This window comes from Misgurnus anguillicaudatus, chromosome 18, assembly GCF_027580225.2.
Source record: "Misgurnus anguillicaudatus chromosome 18, ASM2758022v2, whole genome shotgun sequence".
In the NCBI taxonomy this organism is placed as follows: Eukaryota; Metazoa; Chordata; class Actinopteri; order Cypriniformes; family Cobitidae; genus Misgurnus; species Misgurnus anguillicaudatus.
The window spans coordinates 7,251,745-7,270,693 of NC_073354.2; the positions used below are offsets into that span (position 1 = coordinate 7,251,745).

General features: G+C 40.2%; 1 protein-coding gene across 1 annotated transcript; it reads right to left on the reverse strand.

The window, feature by feature from the left end:
- Nucleotides 1-1,387: 1,387 nt before the first annotated feature.
- On the reverse strand, nucleotides 1,388-13,709 carry LOC129443088 (tripartite motif-containing protein 16-like protein). Its single transcript, XM_073855704.1, has 6 exons — nucleotides 12,657-13,709; nucleotides 12,331-12,411; nucleotides 12,003-12,260; nucleotides 11,279-11,432; nucleotides 11,105-11,164; nucleotides 1,388-2,075 (listed from the first exon to the last, which is right to left on the reverse strand). The coding sequence occupies exons 1-6, from the start codon at nucleotides 13,242-13,244 to the stop codon at nucleotides 1,540-1,542; spliced, it is 1,677 nt and encodes a 558-aa protein (XP_073711805.1). The 5' UTR covers nucleotides 13,245-13,709; the 3' UTR covers nucleotides 1,388-1,539.
- Nucleotides 13,710-18,949: the final 5,240 nt, after the last annotated feature.

Consider the following 18,949-nt stretch of genomic DNA (forward strand, 5'->3'; position numbering starts at 1 on the left):
TTTAATGCAACATACAGACATGAACTCAAATGCAGAGATTTACTTGAAGAATAAAATACAAGACAAACAGAAAGATAAAGACAAGATTTACAGTAAAATATTTAATCATACGTTTAAAGTTATAACAAACCACAGCAACAAAACCCCTCAGTGTCTCAAGAACATTGCTATAATAATATTACAGTTTTTGTACCGTATACTGTTTGTACTCCTCATTAACAGTGCTGTTACCTATCAGATACTCATACATTCATCATCGAATAAATAAGAAACCATCTTAATGTTGCTTTATAATGTGTTTTGAGTCAACATCACTATAAAGTGCCTTTTTGCTATCAGAATCACTCATGAATATCATATAATTCAAAATAATTATTATTATAAATGGCCAAACATTTACACACATGCAAGTACAATGATAAGTCTCTTGAAATATGTATTTCTCATTTTATACCATTTTCTTTGATTGGATGTATGCAATTTTGCATGTACCAGACACTGCTCAGCTAACTTTAGTGAGTGTAAAAATTAAATAAATGGCTGGCATAAATTAAAAAACAGATTTTTCTTATATATAAAACAAGTCATTTTTATAATGTATATTCATTTTTCATAATAATATTAAGCATTTTGCACGTGTCCGTAAAATTGCCCACCCTGTCATTTTGGGGTAAAAGCCCCTTTAAGAAACCAACTGATGTAGTCTGTGACATCCCGTCCCCCTTTGGTCTTTATTAAGTGGAGGTTAAAACATATAATGCACACACAGTAAGTATCTACACTTATTTTTCCTTATTTTCATAATTTTAATTGTGTGTTGTCAAGCTTAAAATGTCCACCCTGTCATTGTGAAATATTTATCAACATATAACTTTGCAGAAAATCAAAATATGTATTTTAAACAGTACACAGTCAGCTTCAACTGTGAACAACTTAACATGAATGGAGAATCTCTGATCTTTTGGGGGAATTTTGCACTCTCAAAGGCACTTTATAGTGATATTCACTCTTTTAGTGTTCAAGATAAAGTTAGACAGCCAATCTAGAGAGAAAAATCTTAAAGTCATTATAAAGAATTAAATATATATTTTAACTCATCTAGATTTCAATGTAGTCGTTTTTTTTTTTTTTTCGAAGTGTGCAGTTACCATTTTTTTCATCCCTATAACATTGTTACATGTAATCTGTTAAGTATATATAATTTGGGGGTGGTTTCCTGGACAGGGATTCGACTAGTCCTAGACTAAAATAAATGTAAGATGTGTCCAAACTAAAAACAACATTCACTGATATATCTTAAAATACATCAGTGCCCTCTCTTTTGCCTTAAAATGCACACAAGTTATGTTTTAGGCTTGTTTGTTAAAACTAGTTATATATCCTAATGCCTAATGCTAAAATAATCCCTGTCTGGGAAACCGCCCATAATGTAACATACAGTATAGATTTAAATTAAGATTTTGTTTGATTTGTCAATCTAAATATAAGTTGGTTTAGATGACACTTGTGTATATAAACTAGTATCTAATCATGTATCATTTATAATGTTAGATCACAGAGTTTTACTGTTGAGCTCTCATTTAACCCAAATCCAGGATAAAGAGGTTCAGTGAATGTGGTGTGAACTCTGTGGATGAGGGATGTTGTGTCAGAGACGCTGTAGAAACACAAAACTCCTGCACTGTGATCCACATAAACTCCTAATCTACAAGAACCAGAGACTACTGGGAGATCTGTGTTTATGCCATTGTGCCAGAATGAGGATTCAGATGAAGAGCAGAACAAACTCCAGGACTGATCATTATATCCAAATACACACTCATCATCTTCTCCCTTTCTGGTGATGCTCTTATATGACACTGATATTTCCACACCTTCATCCCCACTCCACTCAATCTCCCAGTAACAGCGTCCACACAAACTCTCTCTACACAACACCTGAACCCAATAATCAAATCTGTCTGGATGATCAGGATACTGCTGATCTGTGTTAGTGTTTGTAGCCGCTCTGTTCACCTCAGACAGACAAATATATCCATGTGCTGTGTTTGTATCCAGAGAGAAAAGACTGAAATCTGTGAAAGATAAATACACAATAGTTTAATTTACATAATATATTTGTTTGCATATAATCCTGAATCTATGAGCATTAATTTGTTAATTCAACAGGCTATATTGTATACAGATATACTGGATATTGATATACACTGATCAATCACAACATTAAAACACTAAGAGGTAAAGTGAACTGAACATTTAAATTTCTTTTTTAGGCATTTAGCAGATACTTTTATCCAAAGAAACAAAGATAATATAAGAGGGGAAAGATTGAATGAACATAATCCAGTCTCCAGAAGGGTTCGAATAATGCAGGCACACACGATGGTAAACATTACTTTGTGTAAAGTTAATTTCAGAGCGTCCGTTCCATCTCGACACCAGAACCAACTTCCCAACACACCTCTCTGCGCATGCGCCACCGCGCCAATCTAATATGCACCCCTTAGATACCCAATAAACATTCAGAACAGTTGTCCCACTCGTGCCTGTTTAAAAAAATAAAAATCTCACATTTTTCCCCCCTTAGAAAAAAAAATGTCCTCATTTCCTGAACAAAAAATAAATAAAATAAATAAATGAATAAAAATCTCACATATCACAATATTAACATAAAATATAGTGAGGAGGAAAAACAGGCTGGAGAACAATAGAATAACAAGCTTACATCTGAAAATAATGTGTACAAAACAAGTAGTTTTTTTTTCAACACCTACAACACAATACTCCAATTATGTTTCCACAAAAATGCATGAAGAAACAGATCACACTAACTGTGAAGAAAAAGAAAAAAAAACAAATCTATGTCCTCTCATACATTTACAAAACATGTCAATATTTTAAACTGGATAGAAAAGAAAGTTAAGTCAATGAAACCATTACATTAGCATGTTTTAAGCAAAAACCACTGACAACCTCAACAAGAAAACTTTCTAGGCCGATTGATAACACGTCCTGAACGTGTAACTACCCCATCTGATGAACTGTGCTCCCTAGCTGAAGGAGATGCACTTTCCATCAATTGAGGTGGCTGTGTTTCTGGTTGATGAACAGCAGGCATGCGCCCTGAAGGCCTACGTGTATGAGGGACAGAAGGTAAGATTTGAGTCTTGTTCGCACCACCCTCAGGTCCTACTAAAGTCCACGGAAGAGACCCTGACAAGGCAGTGTAGGTGGTGTTTGCTCTTTGAGCCCCTTCATCAAAACCCCGACCAACACATGTGGAGGAGTTCACAGGTGTATTCCAATCAGACCTGTAAGGCTTTAAGCGGTCATAATGGACCAGTTTAGTTCTTGCTTTACCAGTCCTGAGGTCTAACACTGTGTAAATTATGCCCTCCATATCAACAGAAATGACCTCATAAGGTCCTGTCCATTTTGGATCCAATTTCTTTCTTTGGGTAGTTGGATCATTCATCCACACCCTGTCTCCGACTTTAAATGGCTGAAATCTGGCATGTCTATTGAAATAATAGACCCCTTCAAGGTTTGTAAACATTGAATGACTATCGGGTGCGCGCGCAGCATGGGGTCAAACTGTTCATACCATCCAGGCTTTATAATTTAATATAACAGGGCTGAAAAATGATGACTTACCTCAAATGAAGTGAGCACTACAAACACAAGCCTCTTTGATATTTGCATTGTTCCAGTCTGCACGTTAATTGCTTGCAGCCGCAAATGTTGTATTTTTTTGTTTTTGAGATTCTGCATGAATCGCAAAAACTTAACGGAAGACCTGGTGCGATTTTTCACGGCCCACGACGTAAGTATGCATTTTTGACGATACCGAATAATACGCAACTCAATCTGCTGAAAATGACTTTTCTGACCCCGACATGTGCAGTGGGAACCGCCTGTGACGTGAACTGTGAAGGGGTCTATACTCACGCCTAAGTGTCTGATCTGCCCCATTATCAAGTACTTCTTGAAACACTGTTGTCATCCGACTGGCTAAAGCAGACCCATAGGTCTGTGGCGTATCCAAGGTAGCACCTAAGGGAGAATCAATTTGTACATGCACAGGTAAACGGGGCTCTCGGCCATGAACTAAGAAAAAAGGTGAATAACCAGTGCTGGAATGGGGTGTAGCGTTAAAGGATAGTACAACTGCAGGCAGGTATTGATCCCATTCACCATCTCTGTGAAATAGAACTTTAGCCAACTGATCCTTCAGCGTCCGGTTGAATCTCTCTACCATTCCATTACCACGTGGATGGTAAGGAGTGGTTCTTTTCTTTTTTATGTTTAGTCTCTGACAAATGTCTTGTAAAATCTGTGACTCGTACTGACGGCCCTGATCTGAAAATAATTCCTCTGGAACACCATGCTCAGGTATATACTGTTCACAAAACAGCTGTGCAACTGTACTGGCTTTTTGATCCACCATTGGATATGCATTGACATACTTAGTAAAATGATCTTGCACTACCAACACATATCGATTTCCTTTGGAAGTTACAGGCATTTCAGTAATATCAGTGCACACAAATTGAAATGGTCTAACAACAGTAATAGACTGGAGAGGTGCCTGCCGATGAGGAACAGGGTTTCTCCTGGACTCACAAGCAACACATGACTCACAATATTGCTCAATACACTCCTCATTCCTGGCCAAAAACACAAATTCTGGGCTCTCTTGAGTGTGCGCTCAGCACTATAGTGTCCAGCACATGGATCCCCATGCAAATAATGTAAAGTGTTTTGAATGAGAGCATCAGGAATAATCACTTGGTAAATTTCAGGTTTACCAGGAGCAGTATGAGCTGTACAGCAAAGCACTTCGCCCTTCAACACCATACGTGAAAACTGCCACCAGAAATGTCTCATTTTCCCATTTACATGTCTAAGATTAGGTCTCTTTTGGTTCTGAACCCAATCATACACCTCTGAAAGAATATGGTCTGTTTTCTGGTACAGGGAAATGTCTTTCCCATCACTACATAAAGCAGCATGCCATATATTTCCATCACCCTCAGTGCTTGTGACAGTATTATCATGTTTAGTTAAGAGAATCTGAGACTGCAGACGAGACGGAGTATCTGTTCAACTAACACCAGCTAAAACAGCTTCCTGAGAGTTGACCAGTAAGTTTTCCGTTTGAACAGACACATTCTTAGTAAGAGGGTCTTGTACCTTCTACAAAACTACAGGAATTATCGACATAGCATCCGCATTGTTGTGTCTCTTGCCCTCTTTGTGTACAATCACCCACTCATATGGGTCCAGTTCCATAGCCCACCGACCTCTACGCCCTGTGGGGTCAATGTGAACATTCAACTTCCTAAGACCCACAAGAGGTTTGTAATCTGTGACTATGGTAAAGGGGCAGTTACTCAAGTAATGACGAAAATGTCTGAAAGACCAAACTATTGCCCACAATTCCTTGTCATATGTAGACCATTTTCGTTCAGTAGGAGACAGTACACGGCTAGCATATGCCACAACACGTTCTGTGCCATTCTGCATTTGAGATAAAACAGCACCAATGGCAGCATTAGATGCGTCTGTACTCAACGTGAATGGCTGATCAAAATTGGGAAATGCCATGACAGGAGGTGATGTTAGAGCATCTTTAAGCTGTTGAAATGCAGCTGAGCAGTCATCCGTCCATTCAAAGGCAACATCCTTATGTGTAAGTCTGTGTAAGGGTTGAGCTTTAAAGGCATAATTCTTCACAAAACGCCTATAATAACTACATAGCCCAAGAAATGCTCGGACCTCAGTGGGAGATCGAGGTGTTGGCCAATCTCTTACCCGCTGACTATGATCTGGGTCGAGGGCCAACCCATCCTTTGACACAATGTGAGCCATGTACTTTACAGACGCTTTGCAAAACTGACATTTTTTAGGGTTAAGTTTAAGACCTGCTTCCCTAAACCTTACAAAAATGTCTGTGAGATTCTTCAGATGATCATCAAAGTCTTTTCCCATACAAATGATGTCGTCTAAATAAATGACACACTTCGTCCAATGCAGACCTCTAAGAACCAGTTCCATCAACCGTTGAAATTTGGGCGGACTGTTCTTGAGGCCCATAGGCATAACCAGTGCTTTAAGTGGGCCGGAACGCCCCGGTACTCAGTACCGCCACTTCTAAAAATAGCTCTTGAGCGTACCACCACCTCTACGTGCGCCCAGAACGTGCTTTTAGCGTACCGGAACGCTCATCTGTTTAAAAATCAGAGGTTTAATTTAATAATTTGGCTGCGCTGCCGCTTTTCAGAGCGCCCTTAATGTACGCTTCCTAATTCGTTCCACCGAGAGCAGAGACTACATTACCCATACACCCTTGCGTTTACAAGTTAAAAGCGCATGCGTCCTTCAGTCAGTGTCAACGTGCTCTGGAGAGGTGTGTGTTTGTGTGTGAAACGCGCAACCATAGCTGCTCGGTTACAATGAAAATACAATGAACACGTAATATGCCCTCCTTGTTTTAGACTCTGAGTAGTAAAAGAACGCCGTCAGAATCAGAGGACTCGCTGAAATCCCACCAAGCCAGAATGATAGCTGCAGGACAGACGCAAGCCTTGTAGGTACGTGATAATCTCCGCTGTCGCGGCTTTCAGTTTGGTTCCCCTCGACGCAACTTCGGATTTCCTCAGGCGATGTGCAGAAAACATTCTTGAAATTGTAATATACATTTAGTTTAATTGCTAAACTAAAAGTAAACGAAATTTCAATGAATTTGAACGACGTGCACAGTAGTTTTACCACCCGCAAAATGAAAAACAACGGGACAAAATAAATGACTTTAATTAGAGTTTCAAATGGCCAGTATTTTGTTATTCTTGACCCTATAGACATGGTCTTGGTGTCATTTTAAAGTTTTTTTTCAAGCATTTTCTATCTGAACCACTAGTTTTAGCATGTAACCATGCTGACAATTTTACTCACATATCTACCTTTTGCACATTTTATTTATGTTCAAAAACTCTTTCTACAGTAGCTCTTTCTAATGGTATTTTTTCAAAATCCTTTTGCACATTTTATTTATGTTCAGTAGCTATTTCTAGCTCAAGCAAATCCACAAATTTATAAAAGGATTAATTATTTTTTACAAGGTCGTCTGTTGACTGCTAAATATAAAACCCCTTCAATATAGGAGTCGAGTCAGCAAAAAAAAAAAAATAGAGTACCGGCACCTCTTTTGGGCCACTTAAAGCACTGGGCATAACCTTAAATTGGTATAAGCCATCACCTGTAGTGAAGGCTGTTTTTGGTCTGTCACCCGGGTCTAACTCCACCTGCCAATAACCAGAAGACATGTCCATGGTAGAAAAATACTGAGACCCTGATAATGCATCAAGACTGTCATCCACCCGAGGTAATGGGTGTGCATCTGTAATAGTCACAGAGTTCAGTTTGCGGTAATCTACGCAAAATCTGTATGTGTTGTCTTTTTTCTTTACCATGACTACAGGACTTGACCATGGGCTATCACTGTCCTCAACCACATCTTGGGCTTTAAGATTTTCTACCTGACGGTGAATTTCTGCCTTTATAGCAGGGGAGGTCCTGTATGCCCGCTGCGAAATAGGGGTGTCATCTCTAGTCCTGATTTTGTGAGTGACCACACTGGTCCTACCATAGTCATGGGTATGTTGACTGAAAACATCAGAGAAAGAGGTTAGCAATTCTTTTAGACTCTGTTGTTGTGTTTCTGACAATTCAGTATTAGAAATATCTGGCGGTATCGACAACATGGGTACTGACATTGAGTTAGACACACCAGCTTCCCTTATGTTAACATTATTCACACATTTGTCAACAACTACATAATCATCCTGTTCAGCCTCAGAAACAGAATAAAATGTACCAATTTGTGTGCCACTGTAAAGGGAAATGTCATCAGAAGAAGGATTTACCACTTTCAAAAAAATTGAACCATTAACAGCTTTAGTAACAGTCCATGCAAATCCTACTTTGGAGTCCTCATGATAATGAGGCTCAAACACACCTGTGTAACCATTAGGCAAAAATCCCTTATGAGGTGGTGAAAGTTTGGCTGAAATTACAGTCTCTGAAAAAGAAGGAACAACCATAGTGGTAGACACTGTAACACCCATAAGTTTAGGAACATGCTGGTTAGCATTTAAAAATGGTATGGAGTCCCCACCTATTTGAAAAGACTTGTCCTTGGTGTTTATCCTAATCTTGTGAGCAGACAAAAAGTCCCAACCTAATATAATTGGCTTTGAACAGTTTCTGATCACTTGAAATGAATGTGACACTGTATGCAGTCCCAATGTTACATTTGCTGACAATGTACCAACAGAATCTAAAGCATCCCCAGAAATAGATGTTAGAGGTATGAACTGCTTCACTAATGGTCTTTGACGTACACTTGCAGTAGACATTCTGAAATCTTCACTGATAAGAGAAACATCAGCACCACTGTCTCCAAATGCATGAACTAATGTGTCTTCAATTACGATAGGTACGTATTGAGTCATAACATCAACGGAATCAGAACTCACTTGGCGCTCACCAGTGTCACTAGGGGGCCTGACTTCATCAGCAGTTGGCAATCGGCCCTCATTGTCAACTACTTGTAGTTTCCCTGGTGTTCATAAGCACGCGAAGGAGACTGAAAACGTACATGCCCTGGACTTGGTGATCGGCGGCTCTGTCGTTTACTCGAGTAGTCATCCAGGGAGCGGTCACTCCGCCCACGCTCACTACGTGCTGAGCGTTCTAGCGATGCTCGATTTTCGCTGTGATGTTGTCGGTCATGTGATCTTCTGGGACTCTGAGTGACGTAGTCATCATGTCTGCGTGATTCCCAGTATGTTCTGTCACTGCTTGTGTCTCTGTAGGAAGATCTGGCTCGATCATGGGAATTCCAGTCATTATACAAGTGCCTGTCATACCTGCGTTCGTTCAAACAAGCGCCCTCGTGCACCATCTGGAGTGGGGCTCCGGCGATGATGGTCTGATGACGAACTGTGTCTATTGGCATACCTCTGCCTGCTGATCTCGAGTTGGAGCTGATCCACTCTTTCTGACAAACTCTCCAAGGTCCTCTGTAGTTTTATGAAGTCACCTGATGTAGCTGAATGGACTGCAGGGGGGGGGCCGTAGTTGCAGGAGTGCAAGGAGAGGCAGGTAAAGTCTGCTGAACATTAAAGGTAGAGCCACTGAAGGGTCCTGCTGTTGGTGAAGTCCACTGTTGTGAGTGTGATGGTAGCATGACTTTGCTGGCTTGATGTGCTTGTTCAATCTGAAGCGCAAAAGTAAGAGCAGCCTCCAATGTGTTCACTCCTTGTTCATGTATGCGAAGCTGGAGGTAAGGTTCAATTCCAGCAATAAAACGCCTGAATTTTTCTCCATTCTTAGCATTAGCTTCATAAGTGGGAAAAGCTTCATCCACTAAACGGCTAATTTCAGCAGCAAAAACTTGGAGAGCTTCCCCAGGCAGGCGTGTGCGGGCATTAACATAACTTTGAAATGTGGACAGGTAAACGCTTTGGCCAAAAACATCTTTCATTTTCTCTTTTACAAGTTTATAGTCTTTCTTTGTTTCATTAGGCAAACTGTCCCAATAACTAAAAGCTGTTCCTCCAAGACAGGTGGGCAAAAGCTTAGCTAACTTGTCATTATCAAAATCAGAGCTAGCCTCTACAGTCACTTCAAAACGTCTGCACCAGCGAAGAAAATCTTCTTTCCCGTCCCCCAAAAAGACAGGCGGGAAATGTCCACTATAGCGGTGCATTGAACGTGAGGGACTATGAACAGGCAGATCACCCCTTGCATCTGCTTCACTCATTTTTGACTTCGTTGTGTTAAAACACCCTAATGAAAAGTCCAGGCCTATTGCAAAATGGAGGCACAAAAACGATGTATGCACAATAGCCAAGGGCAGGGTTGGCCAAAATTTTAATAGCAAATGTTCACAAAGAGTCGGTTTAATGACAACAACAAAAATCCCAAAACTCTATACAAACCGCTGCAGGTAACATTCCGGTTAGAGTATTAATTATGTCACAGCAAAAAAAAAAAAAAAAAATCTTTTAAGTCCATCAAATTATGCGAGATTTACCTTTTCTCCTCCGTTGCAATCTGCATATAACAAAACATCCGTCACACACTCGTGTGAAATCCGACACCACTATAAAGCACAAACGAAAGTCCTTGCCACTGTAGACATACAGGAAAAACACTCGATGTGGATAATAGCAGGTTCTTAACTTGGACTTTGCCCCGATGTCACGTTGTAATGCCGCATCGATCAAATGAAATGCCTGCTGAAAACTTCACATGTCCAACCACGTCTTCCAAATCCGCTGCCACCAATTAATGTAAGAGGGGAAAGATTGAATGAACATAATCCAGTCTCCAGAAGGGTTCGAATAATGCAGGCACACACGATGGTAAACATTACTTTGTGTAAAGTTTATTTCAGAGCGTCCGTTCCATCTCGACACCAGAACAACTTCCCAACACAACTCTCTGCGCATGCGCCACCGCGCCAATACAATATGCATCCCCTAGATACCCAATAAACATTCAGAACAGTTGTCCCACTCATGCCTGTTTAAAAAATCTCACAATAACAATCAAGCAATTTCTCAGGCTATAATACAAGAAGTGCTTAAACCGACACTGTAAAAAATGTATGTAGAAATTACAGTATTAATGGGTATTACTGGCAACTAGCTGCCAGTAACTTACTGTAGATTTTACATTTATGTTATTTACTGGCAACATTTTGTTCAAAGTTAAATGAACATGAAACATTTTTTGACTTTATCATCTACAGTAAGTTACTGGCAACCAGCTGCAAAATTACAGCAAATTTTTTAGAGTGAAGTTACCTGTTTTCACAATCTCAAAACAATACCATGTGAATAACATAAATTACATTATTATAGTAGGATATATAAGAGAGCAAGTGAACAGTCAGGTCTTGAATTTCATATGCTGGAAACATTCAGATGGGTAAATGAAAAGATCTGAATGACTCTAGGATAAAATAGTGATGTCTACGACAGGACCAAAACATCTCCAAAACAACGTGAACAATGTTGAATTTAAGAAGTCTTACATTGTGTTAGCTCTGCTCTGGTCTTGGGTCCATTGATGGGAATAATTTCAATGTCTGTAACTGTAAAATCAAACTCATTTTAATCTGCTGTGTATTTCTTCTGTTATATTATTTATATACTACCGTAAGACTCATCGTGAGTGAATGAAAGTCTCAGTCATAGTTGTACTTTACCTTTACTAGATATCTTTTCAATCTCTTCTTTACAGAAATCCTCCATCTTTTCTTTCAGTTGAGTGACAGATTTCCTCACATCATCAAAAGAGAGAAGAGAACTGAGAGGGATGTTGTCTGTCGATCCAGGAGATGAAGAGAGAGACTGAAAACTCTACATGAACACAACACAATGACAAAAACTATCAACACAAACTTACAATAAACAACATACAGATTTCTGCTCAATTATTTTAGTGGCCGATTCAGAAGTCATAACTGTGTTGCAAGAAAACTACATCTGAATGATGTCAATCATTTCAAAGTCATCAGTACAAAAGCCTCTAAAATCAAGAGAAATTCATGGATTTACAGCAGTACATAGTGGTTTTTTTGTTGTTGTTGCTCACTACACTTTCCAGTGCTGAAGTTTATTGCTAAAAGTCTACAAAGTTTGGCATTTGTTTACCTATATACATGCATGTGAATATGATATTTACTTACATTTTAAAGAGGTAAAACATCATTTTCTTTTCTAAGTTTTTTCTAAAAAACCTTTTCAAAGTCAAACCAGTATCAATGATTTATTGAATAAAAAAACCTTTTGAAACATTTAACTTTAGTATCTCAAGAGACTGACTTTTTTAAGAAAGTATTGTTGCATTTTCCATCAATGATCCTCTCTTAAACAGATTTTAAGATGTATTTATTGTCACGTATATTGTAGTGTAGAGTGTTGAGTTACCTGAAGGAAACTGATGTGATCTTTTGTTTGTGAAAGTTTCTCCATCTCATCATTTCTCCTCTTCAGATCATTAATCTCCTGCTTCAGTTTCTTCAGTAGTTCTTCAGCTCGACTCACTGCAGTCTTTTCCTGATCTCTGATCAGTTGTATCACCTCAGATCGTCTTCTCTCAATGGATCTGATCAGTTGAGTAAAGATCCTCTCAGTGTCCTTCACTGCTGTCTGTGCAGAGATCGTGTTAACACACAGAGACTGAAACTCAATCTCAAACACTTCTTACAGTATTTATGTTTCTCTATTCATCAAAACTCACCGTGTGAATCTTCACAGCCTCTCTTAGATCCTGAAGCTCTTTCTCTTTCTGCTGGATTATCTGATGGAGTTTGCTGTGGTTGTCCTCCAGAAGTCTCTGTTTAACAGATTAATATCAGATAACTCAACTGGTCAGGAAGGGTTTGAGCCAGATATCTTCAAAACAACTAGAGTCAAGATGTCATTATTGTCATCTGCTCTTACGCGCCACCAGGTTGCCACAGGGGCCTAAGCAGCCGCTTATTTATTTTATGCCGTTAGTAAGTCATTAATAAGCAACTTTACGTAATAGAAATTACAACATTGTATTATAAATGTCATATATTTTTCATTTGTTTATACCTGTTTCTCAGTTCTCTCTGCTGCTGCTGATACAGTGTCGTGATTTTTATGTTCATCTACCAAACAAAGCAAACAAATACATCTCTGATCAGTGCGGCAGTAAACCTCAAAGAGTCTGTCATGTTGAGAGCAGATCATCTCCTGAAGTCTTCCTGTCACATCAATCACTTTATGTGGTTTTCCTGTGCGAAAAGCTTCATGTTGTTCAAAGTGAGATTGACAGTAAGATTCAAGACACACCAGACAGGACTTGATAGCTTTGTATTTTCTCTCAGTACAGACATCACACTCCACATCTTCAGGTCCAGCATAACTGAGATCAGATCGATTAGTGTGAAGTTTTGTCTTCAGTTTCTCCACCACTTCAGCCAGCATTGTGGTTTTTCCTAAGGCAGGTCTTGTAGTGAAGGTCTGTCTGCACTGAGGGCAGCTATAAACTCCTCTCTGATCATCCTGATCCCAGCAGTTTGTAATACAGCTCATACAGTAACTGTGTCCACAGTTAATGGTCACTGGATCCTTCAGTAAATCCAGACAGATTGAACAGATGAACTGATCCTGAGACACTGAAAGATTCGCTTCTGCCATTTTACTGACTGCACAAATACACTTTTACTTTCTTTTCTCAACTTCAAATGCTTCCTGGTTCAGTGCTCGTTCACTAAATATCCACTAGATGTCAGTCTCACTAACAGAAAATCACATTTTATATTCATAGGCGGTTTCGTCTTGTGCTTGGGGGGCACAGACAGGTGCAAACAAGAGTACTGCAATACTTTGAGATTACAGGGCCCATATGGGGCTTCAAGATGACTTAAAATATGACAACTAAGTATTAAAATAATCTGAAACAACTACACATCAAGAGTATTTCTTACTGTTTGAATATTTTACATGCATCTTTCTAGTTATGGCAAGCCCTATTTTAATGGGTAAATGCAGCAGGACCTACAGTAGATGTAAAAAAGTAGAGCAGTATTCAGATGGCTGTGTATAGCCTGATAATAAGCAGGTTCATTTAAAAATTCATACGTTTTAGTATTCATTATTATTATTATTTTTTTTTAGCTTAATTTCCTACTCTGAGTGCTGTGGAAAGTAAACCTGTCATTTGAGAGCTCTGTGAAGCATTATAAGTTGAATCCCCAAAACAAGCAAAAAACAAACAATATTTTTAATAAATTAGTTGAACACGGGCATCAATAAAAGCAATTAGAGCAACACAAGAACAGCAATGCATAAGTTTACTAGAGCTAGTCTCCAGGGTTAGTATTTTTTTTTACAGTGTAAAGATAAGGATAGAGAAAAGAAATGATATTAACAAGTGAGGTGTTGGCGGAAGAGATAGGTTTTTAGCCGATTCTTAAAGATTGCTACAGAGTAAGCAGAATTTGTCGCAACCGGTAATTCATTCCAAAGATAGGGAACAGAACCAGAGAAGGTGCGCGATAGTGATTTTTTTCCTTTTTGGGACGACACCACAAGCCGTCACTCTATGGCAGAATGCAAGGATCTAGAAGGGATATAAAACTGTAAAAACTGTTGAAGGTAAGAGGGTGCTGACCCAATAGGGGTTTTAAAGGCCAGGAGAAGAGCTTTGAATTTGATGTGTGCCACTATAGGAAGCCAGTGAAACCTGACGAAGAGAGGAGTGGCATGCGCCCTTTTTGGCTCATTGAAGACCACTCTTGCCGCAGCATTTTGGATAATCTGTAGGGGTTTGGTTGTGCAGGCTGGGAGTCCGGCCAATAACGCATTGCAATAGTCTAGTCTGGACAGGACAAGAACCTGAACTAGGGGTTGTGTAGCATGATAGGCAAGGTCAACTCTCCTAATGTTGTAGAGAATAAATCTACAAGAACGAGTGGTGCTGGCAACATGCTCCATAAAACTGATCACCACTACCAGGTTTCTGGCTGTTCTAGAAGGCGTAATGGTAAAGAACCTAGTTGAACTGAAAGATTGTGTTGAATCTTGGGGTCAGACGGTATGACGAGCAGTTCTGTCTTAGCAAGGTTCATCTGGAGATGATGATCCTTCATCCAGAGTAAGATGTCCCTCAGGCATGCTGAGATGCAGGCAGAGACTGTAGGATTGTAAGGCTGGAACGGCAGGTGGAGTTGTGTGCCATCTGCAAAGCAGTGGTAAGAAAAGCCATGTTTCCGAATGACAGAACCCAGGGATGTCATGTATATGGAAAAGAGCAGTGGTCCAAGCACTGAGCCTTGAGGTACCCCAGTACTGAGGCATTGGGGTTCGGAGACGTCACCCCTCCAGGATACTTTGAATGACCTACATGAGAGGTAACACCTGAACCACAGTAGCACCGTTCCAGAGACACCCATAGTCTTGAGGTGTATTTTTGGTGTCCTCAGAGTACGTATGTGAAGTTCTAGCTCAAAATACCATATACAGTAGATAATTTATTATAGCATGTTAAAAGATGAGAGGAAAAATATGCCGTTTTTGGGTGTGCCCTTTTAAATGCAAATGACTATGAGTTGATCTCTGCACTAAATGTGAGTATTGTGAATATTGCAAATTAAGGGGCCTTTAATAGTGCAGATAAAGGCCTGTACTATTATAAGATGATCCCCTTCTGACATCACAAGAAAAGTCAAATTTCAATGACCTATTTTTCGCATGCCTGCAGAGAACGGTTTACCAAAACTAAGGTACTGGGTTGTTCTTTTACACATTTTCTAGGTTGATAGAAGCACTGGTGACCTAATTATAGCACTTAAAGCTAAACTATGTAGCTTTTCAACCTTTAAATAATGTCTCTAAAATTATTTCAGTGGTAGAACGACTTCTTAACTGGACGAATTCTACTGCTGCTGCAATCTGATCAGCCTCCTAGCAGCTACAACTTGTCACGGTCTTGTCAGACATCTGTGCTAGATGTAGGTCTGAGTGCATCTGACAGGACCGTGGCAGTATTATGTTCTGTGTGGGGGGCATGTGGAATCACATTGTGTGTGTGGCTTCCACATGTTCCCGGTGTCTTGTGGCTGTCGTGATCTTGCCAGACCTTAGTATAGGTTCAGGTCTATGTTAGAGGGCAAGACCATGGCAGCATTGTGTGTACGTGGGAACACGTGTGCTTCACATCATGTATGTGTGACACGTGTTCCCAGTGTGTTGGTGCTGTCATGGTCTTGCCTGACTTTGGTTATAGTCCAGGTCGGATGTTGGCAAGATTATGGCAGCATTGTGTTTATGTGGGAACACGTGTGTTTTCACATCATGTGTGTGTGACACGTGTTCCCAGTGTCTTGTCACTTTTACCCTACTCCCTTATGTACTCGTGTCTTAAGTGATTAATTATGTTCACCTGTTCCCCATTGATGTGCTGTCTATTTAATGCCCTCGTGTTCTCTGTGTGATGTGCGTGCGTTGTTGAAGTTACAGTGTTGATGTTCCCCAGTTACCTGTCCGAGTTATTCTCGTGTTCTGCTTTATTTGTGTTTCATCACAGTGTTTTTGTTCCTTTCTGTTTGACCCCCTCGTGGGTATTTTATGTTCCCTTTGTAAATAAAACTATAGTTTATTTTTGTAGTCCTTTGCGTTTGGGTTCTCCTTTTGTTTTCACTTCCCGGTGTAGAACCGGTCGTGACAGAACGCACGCACCAAACTGAACCCAGCGGACTACCACTATGCAGTGTGCGTCGGACCCGGAGTGGTGGACTTCTATTTCAAGGCAGACCCTTTCTGGCGGTAGTCCTTTTCCACCGCAGAAGGAACTTCCATTCAGGGACTATGCCCGGGCGGTAGAGAGTAATAAGGGGTGTTACCCGGAGGTTCTCGCCAGCGCTTACCTGGTGGCCGGGATGAACGACCCTCCACCGATTCGGGAGCGAGTGGACCTTCTGCAATTGCCGTATTGGGACTTGGTTGACCGTCTCGACCGCCGACAGCAACCACAGAGATCGGCCTCAATTTGGTGGCACCAGTCACTGGGTGGTGTAAAAACCAAAAATAAACACTAAAACTAAGTCCAAAAATGTTTAATGCATTAACAAATTAATTACAAATACAAATAATTGTATTCTTTATATACATTATTTTTTTTTACTTTACCATACTTATTATTTTTAACATATATTTGCCTTACTGTAAACCATTAAACTTACAATCAACTTTTTATTACTTTGTTGTAAAAGCTTTAGGCTACTTTAACACAGACTTGAGTAAAGAAATCACATTCTTGTGCTGTAATCACTACAAAATGTTTTCATGCACTCTGAAGATATCATTTGGCCAGGACTTGTAATCTGAGGTACTGATCACAATGTATTAAGTTTTTTCTGACAGCGCTATTTTTAGGCTTTCATTGATAAAACTAAAGCAGCTGATCTCCGCCTCTTTTATTAGTGTTATTATGCGAGCGTGTGGAGGTTGTGGGGAGATTATTTCATCAACTGCGCTGAAATATCAAAGAAAGCTTTTAAATACACATAAAAAAACGGACTCTGACATAATATTAGTGCGCGTCATTTTAAGCCCGTCATTTCTCCCGAAAACGAAAGCAGAGGCTCTTGCCCGCAGTCTCCATAGACCACCCTTCAAAACAATCAGGGCAGAAGCGGTCGAAAGTGGACAAAAGAGACGGATTTAGAGAGGTGATATGCACCTGAGCTGTGATAGAAAGGCTCGGGAGCGGGAAACAACAGGAAGAGTGACTGAATGCGCGGCAGACGTAATCGCCTGCGCATTATATTAATATAATTGTATTTAAATTTCACAGTCCAGCCAGTGCGACATTTAATAAAAAATATGCGACTATTTACTCACAGTCTGGAGCCCTGTAGGGTTACATTAGTTTTTTTTCTGTAGTAACATTATTTACTTCACCACAAAATAATTTTTATCAATGTTACTAGCCGGTTGACTTACCAAAGCCCCATTTTCGCGTTTATATTCCCAGTCCCCATGTCAGTTTGTGTTTATCTTTCGCGCCGCAGCGCGCACCGTTATTGACTATTCCATTTCATTGAAAAAGAAGGGGGTGTAAGTGTTTAGTGACAGAACATGAACTGGACATTTTACCTACTATATAAAAGTATCAACGTATTTCTTGATAATATTAATACAATTTACAATGCTTTTAAAGTGTTCGTGATGATAAGGGTTTTATTTATTTATGTAGGCTATTTATTAGGTTGGTTGGGGCCCCCCCTAATTTGACCGCTGGTGGGGGGCCCCAGGCGGCCGCCTACCTATGCCTCTATGGTAAGACCGCCTCTGGGTAGGAGCACACAGCCCCACCACGCCCCTCCTCTGCCTGCCTGCAGAAGAGTGTCTGATAACAAGCACTGTTGCACTTTTCAACCACGAGAGAGCTGTAAGCCAATTTTACATGAAGAACTTCAACATGGTTGCTTTAACAACCTTAAAAATCTGATTTTGATTGTATGTTCTCTTTAAAAAAATGTAATTAATCACAGGAGTGATTAATGTAATGAGATTTAAAAGGCATGTAAGACACAAAGAGCTTTCAAAACCTAGCTTTTTCAGAGAGCATGAAACAAAAATAGTACTTAAAATCTCTGGAAAAATATAGTAACCATTTTCATAATTTTAAACAACACACACGCACGCACGCACATGTCACAGGGTGACTTAGGGCGGAACCAAAGATAGAGAGGAGAGGTATTAGACTTCCCCCCCTGAGCACGTACAGAGGAGACCCCACAGGGATTGAAAGGTACGCAGTGAAGAGACATTAGACCCAACGCTTATCTTGCTTTTATTTCTGCCTCCAGGAGGAAAAGGAGGGCGCCACGGGAAGTTAAGACTAGGCAGGAGCCTGAGTCCCACGCTCACCGGCCTATAGTGCCCCGGACCCCTGTTGCACCCCCCCTTCTTTCCTGTTACTCTTCCTGGCCGTGGCCTACCTGGAGGGCAGAGCTGAGACCATTAGTTTTAATTGCCCCTTCCCCATTCCCCAAGTTTAATTTTAATATTTAAATAAATAAAGCTTGTTTTATATTTTACCTGTCCTCGTTGTTGTCTGGTCATTGGGTTGGCTTTGGGGACCTCCTCGAGGTGGAAGTTGAAAAGGGGCGTGGCTTTAGCCAAATAGCAGCCAGCCCCTGGGTGTGACACACACACACACACGCAAACACACGCACGCACACACACACACACACACACATTCTGGTTTCCATGTTTTGTGGGGACATAGACGTTATGGATTTTATTCTGTAGCCTACAAACTGTATATTCTATTCGCAAACCCTAACCCCAACCATCACAGAAAACTTTCTGCTACTTCAGATTTTCAAGAAACA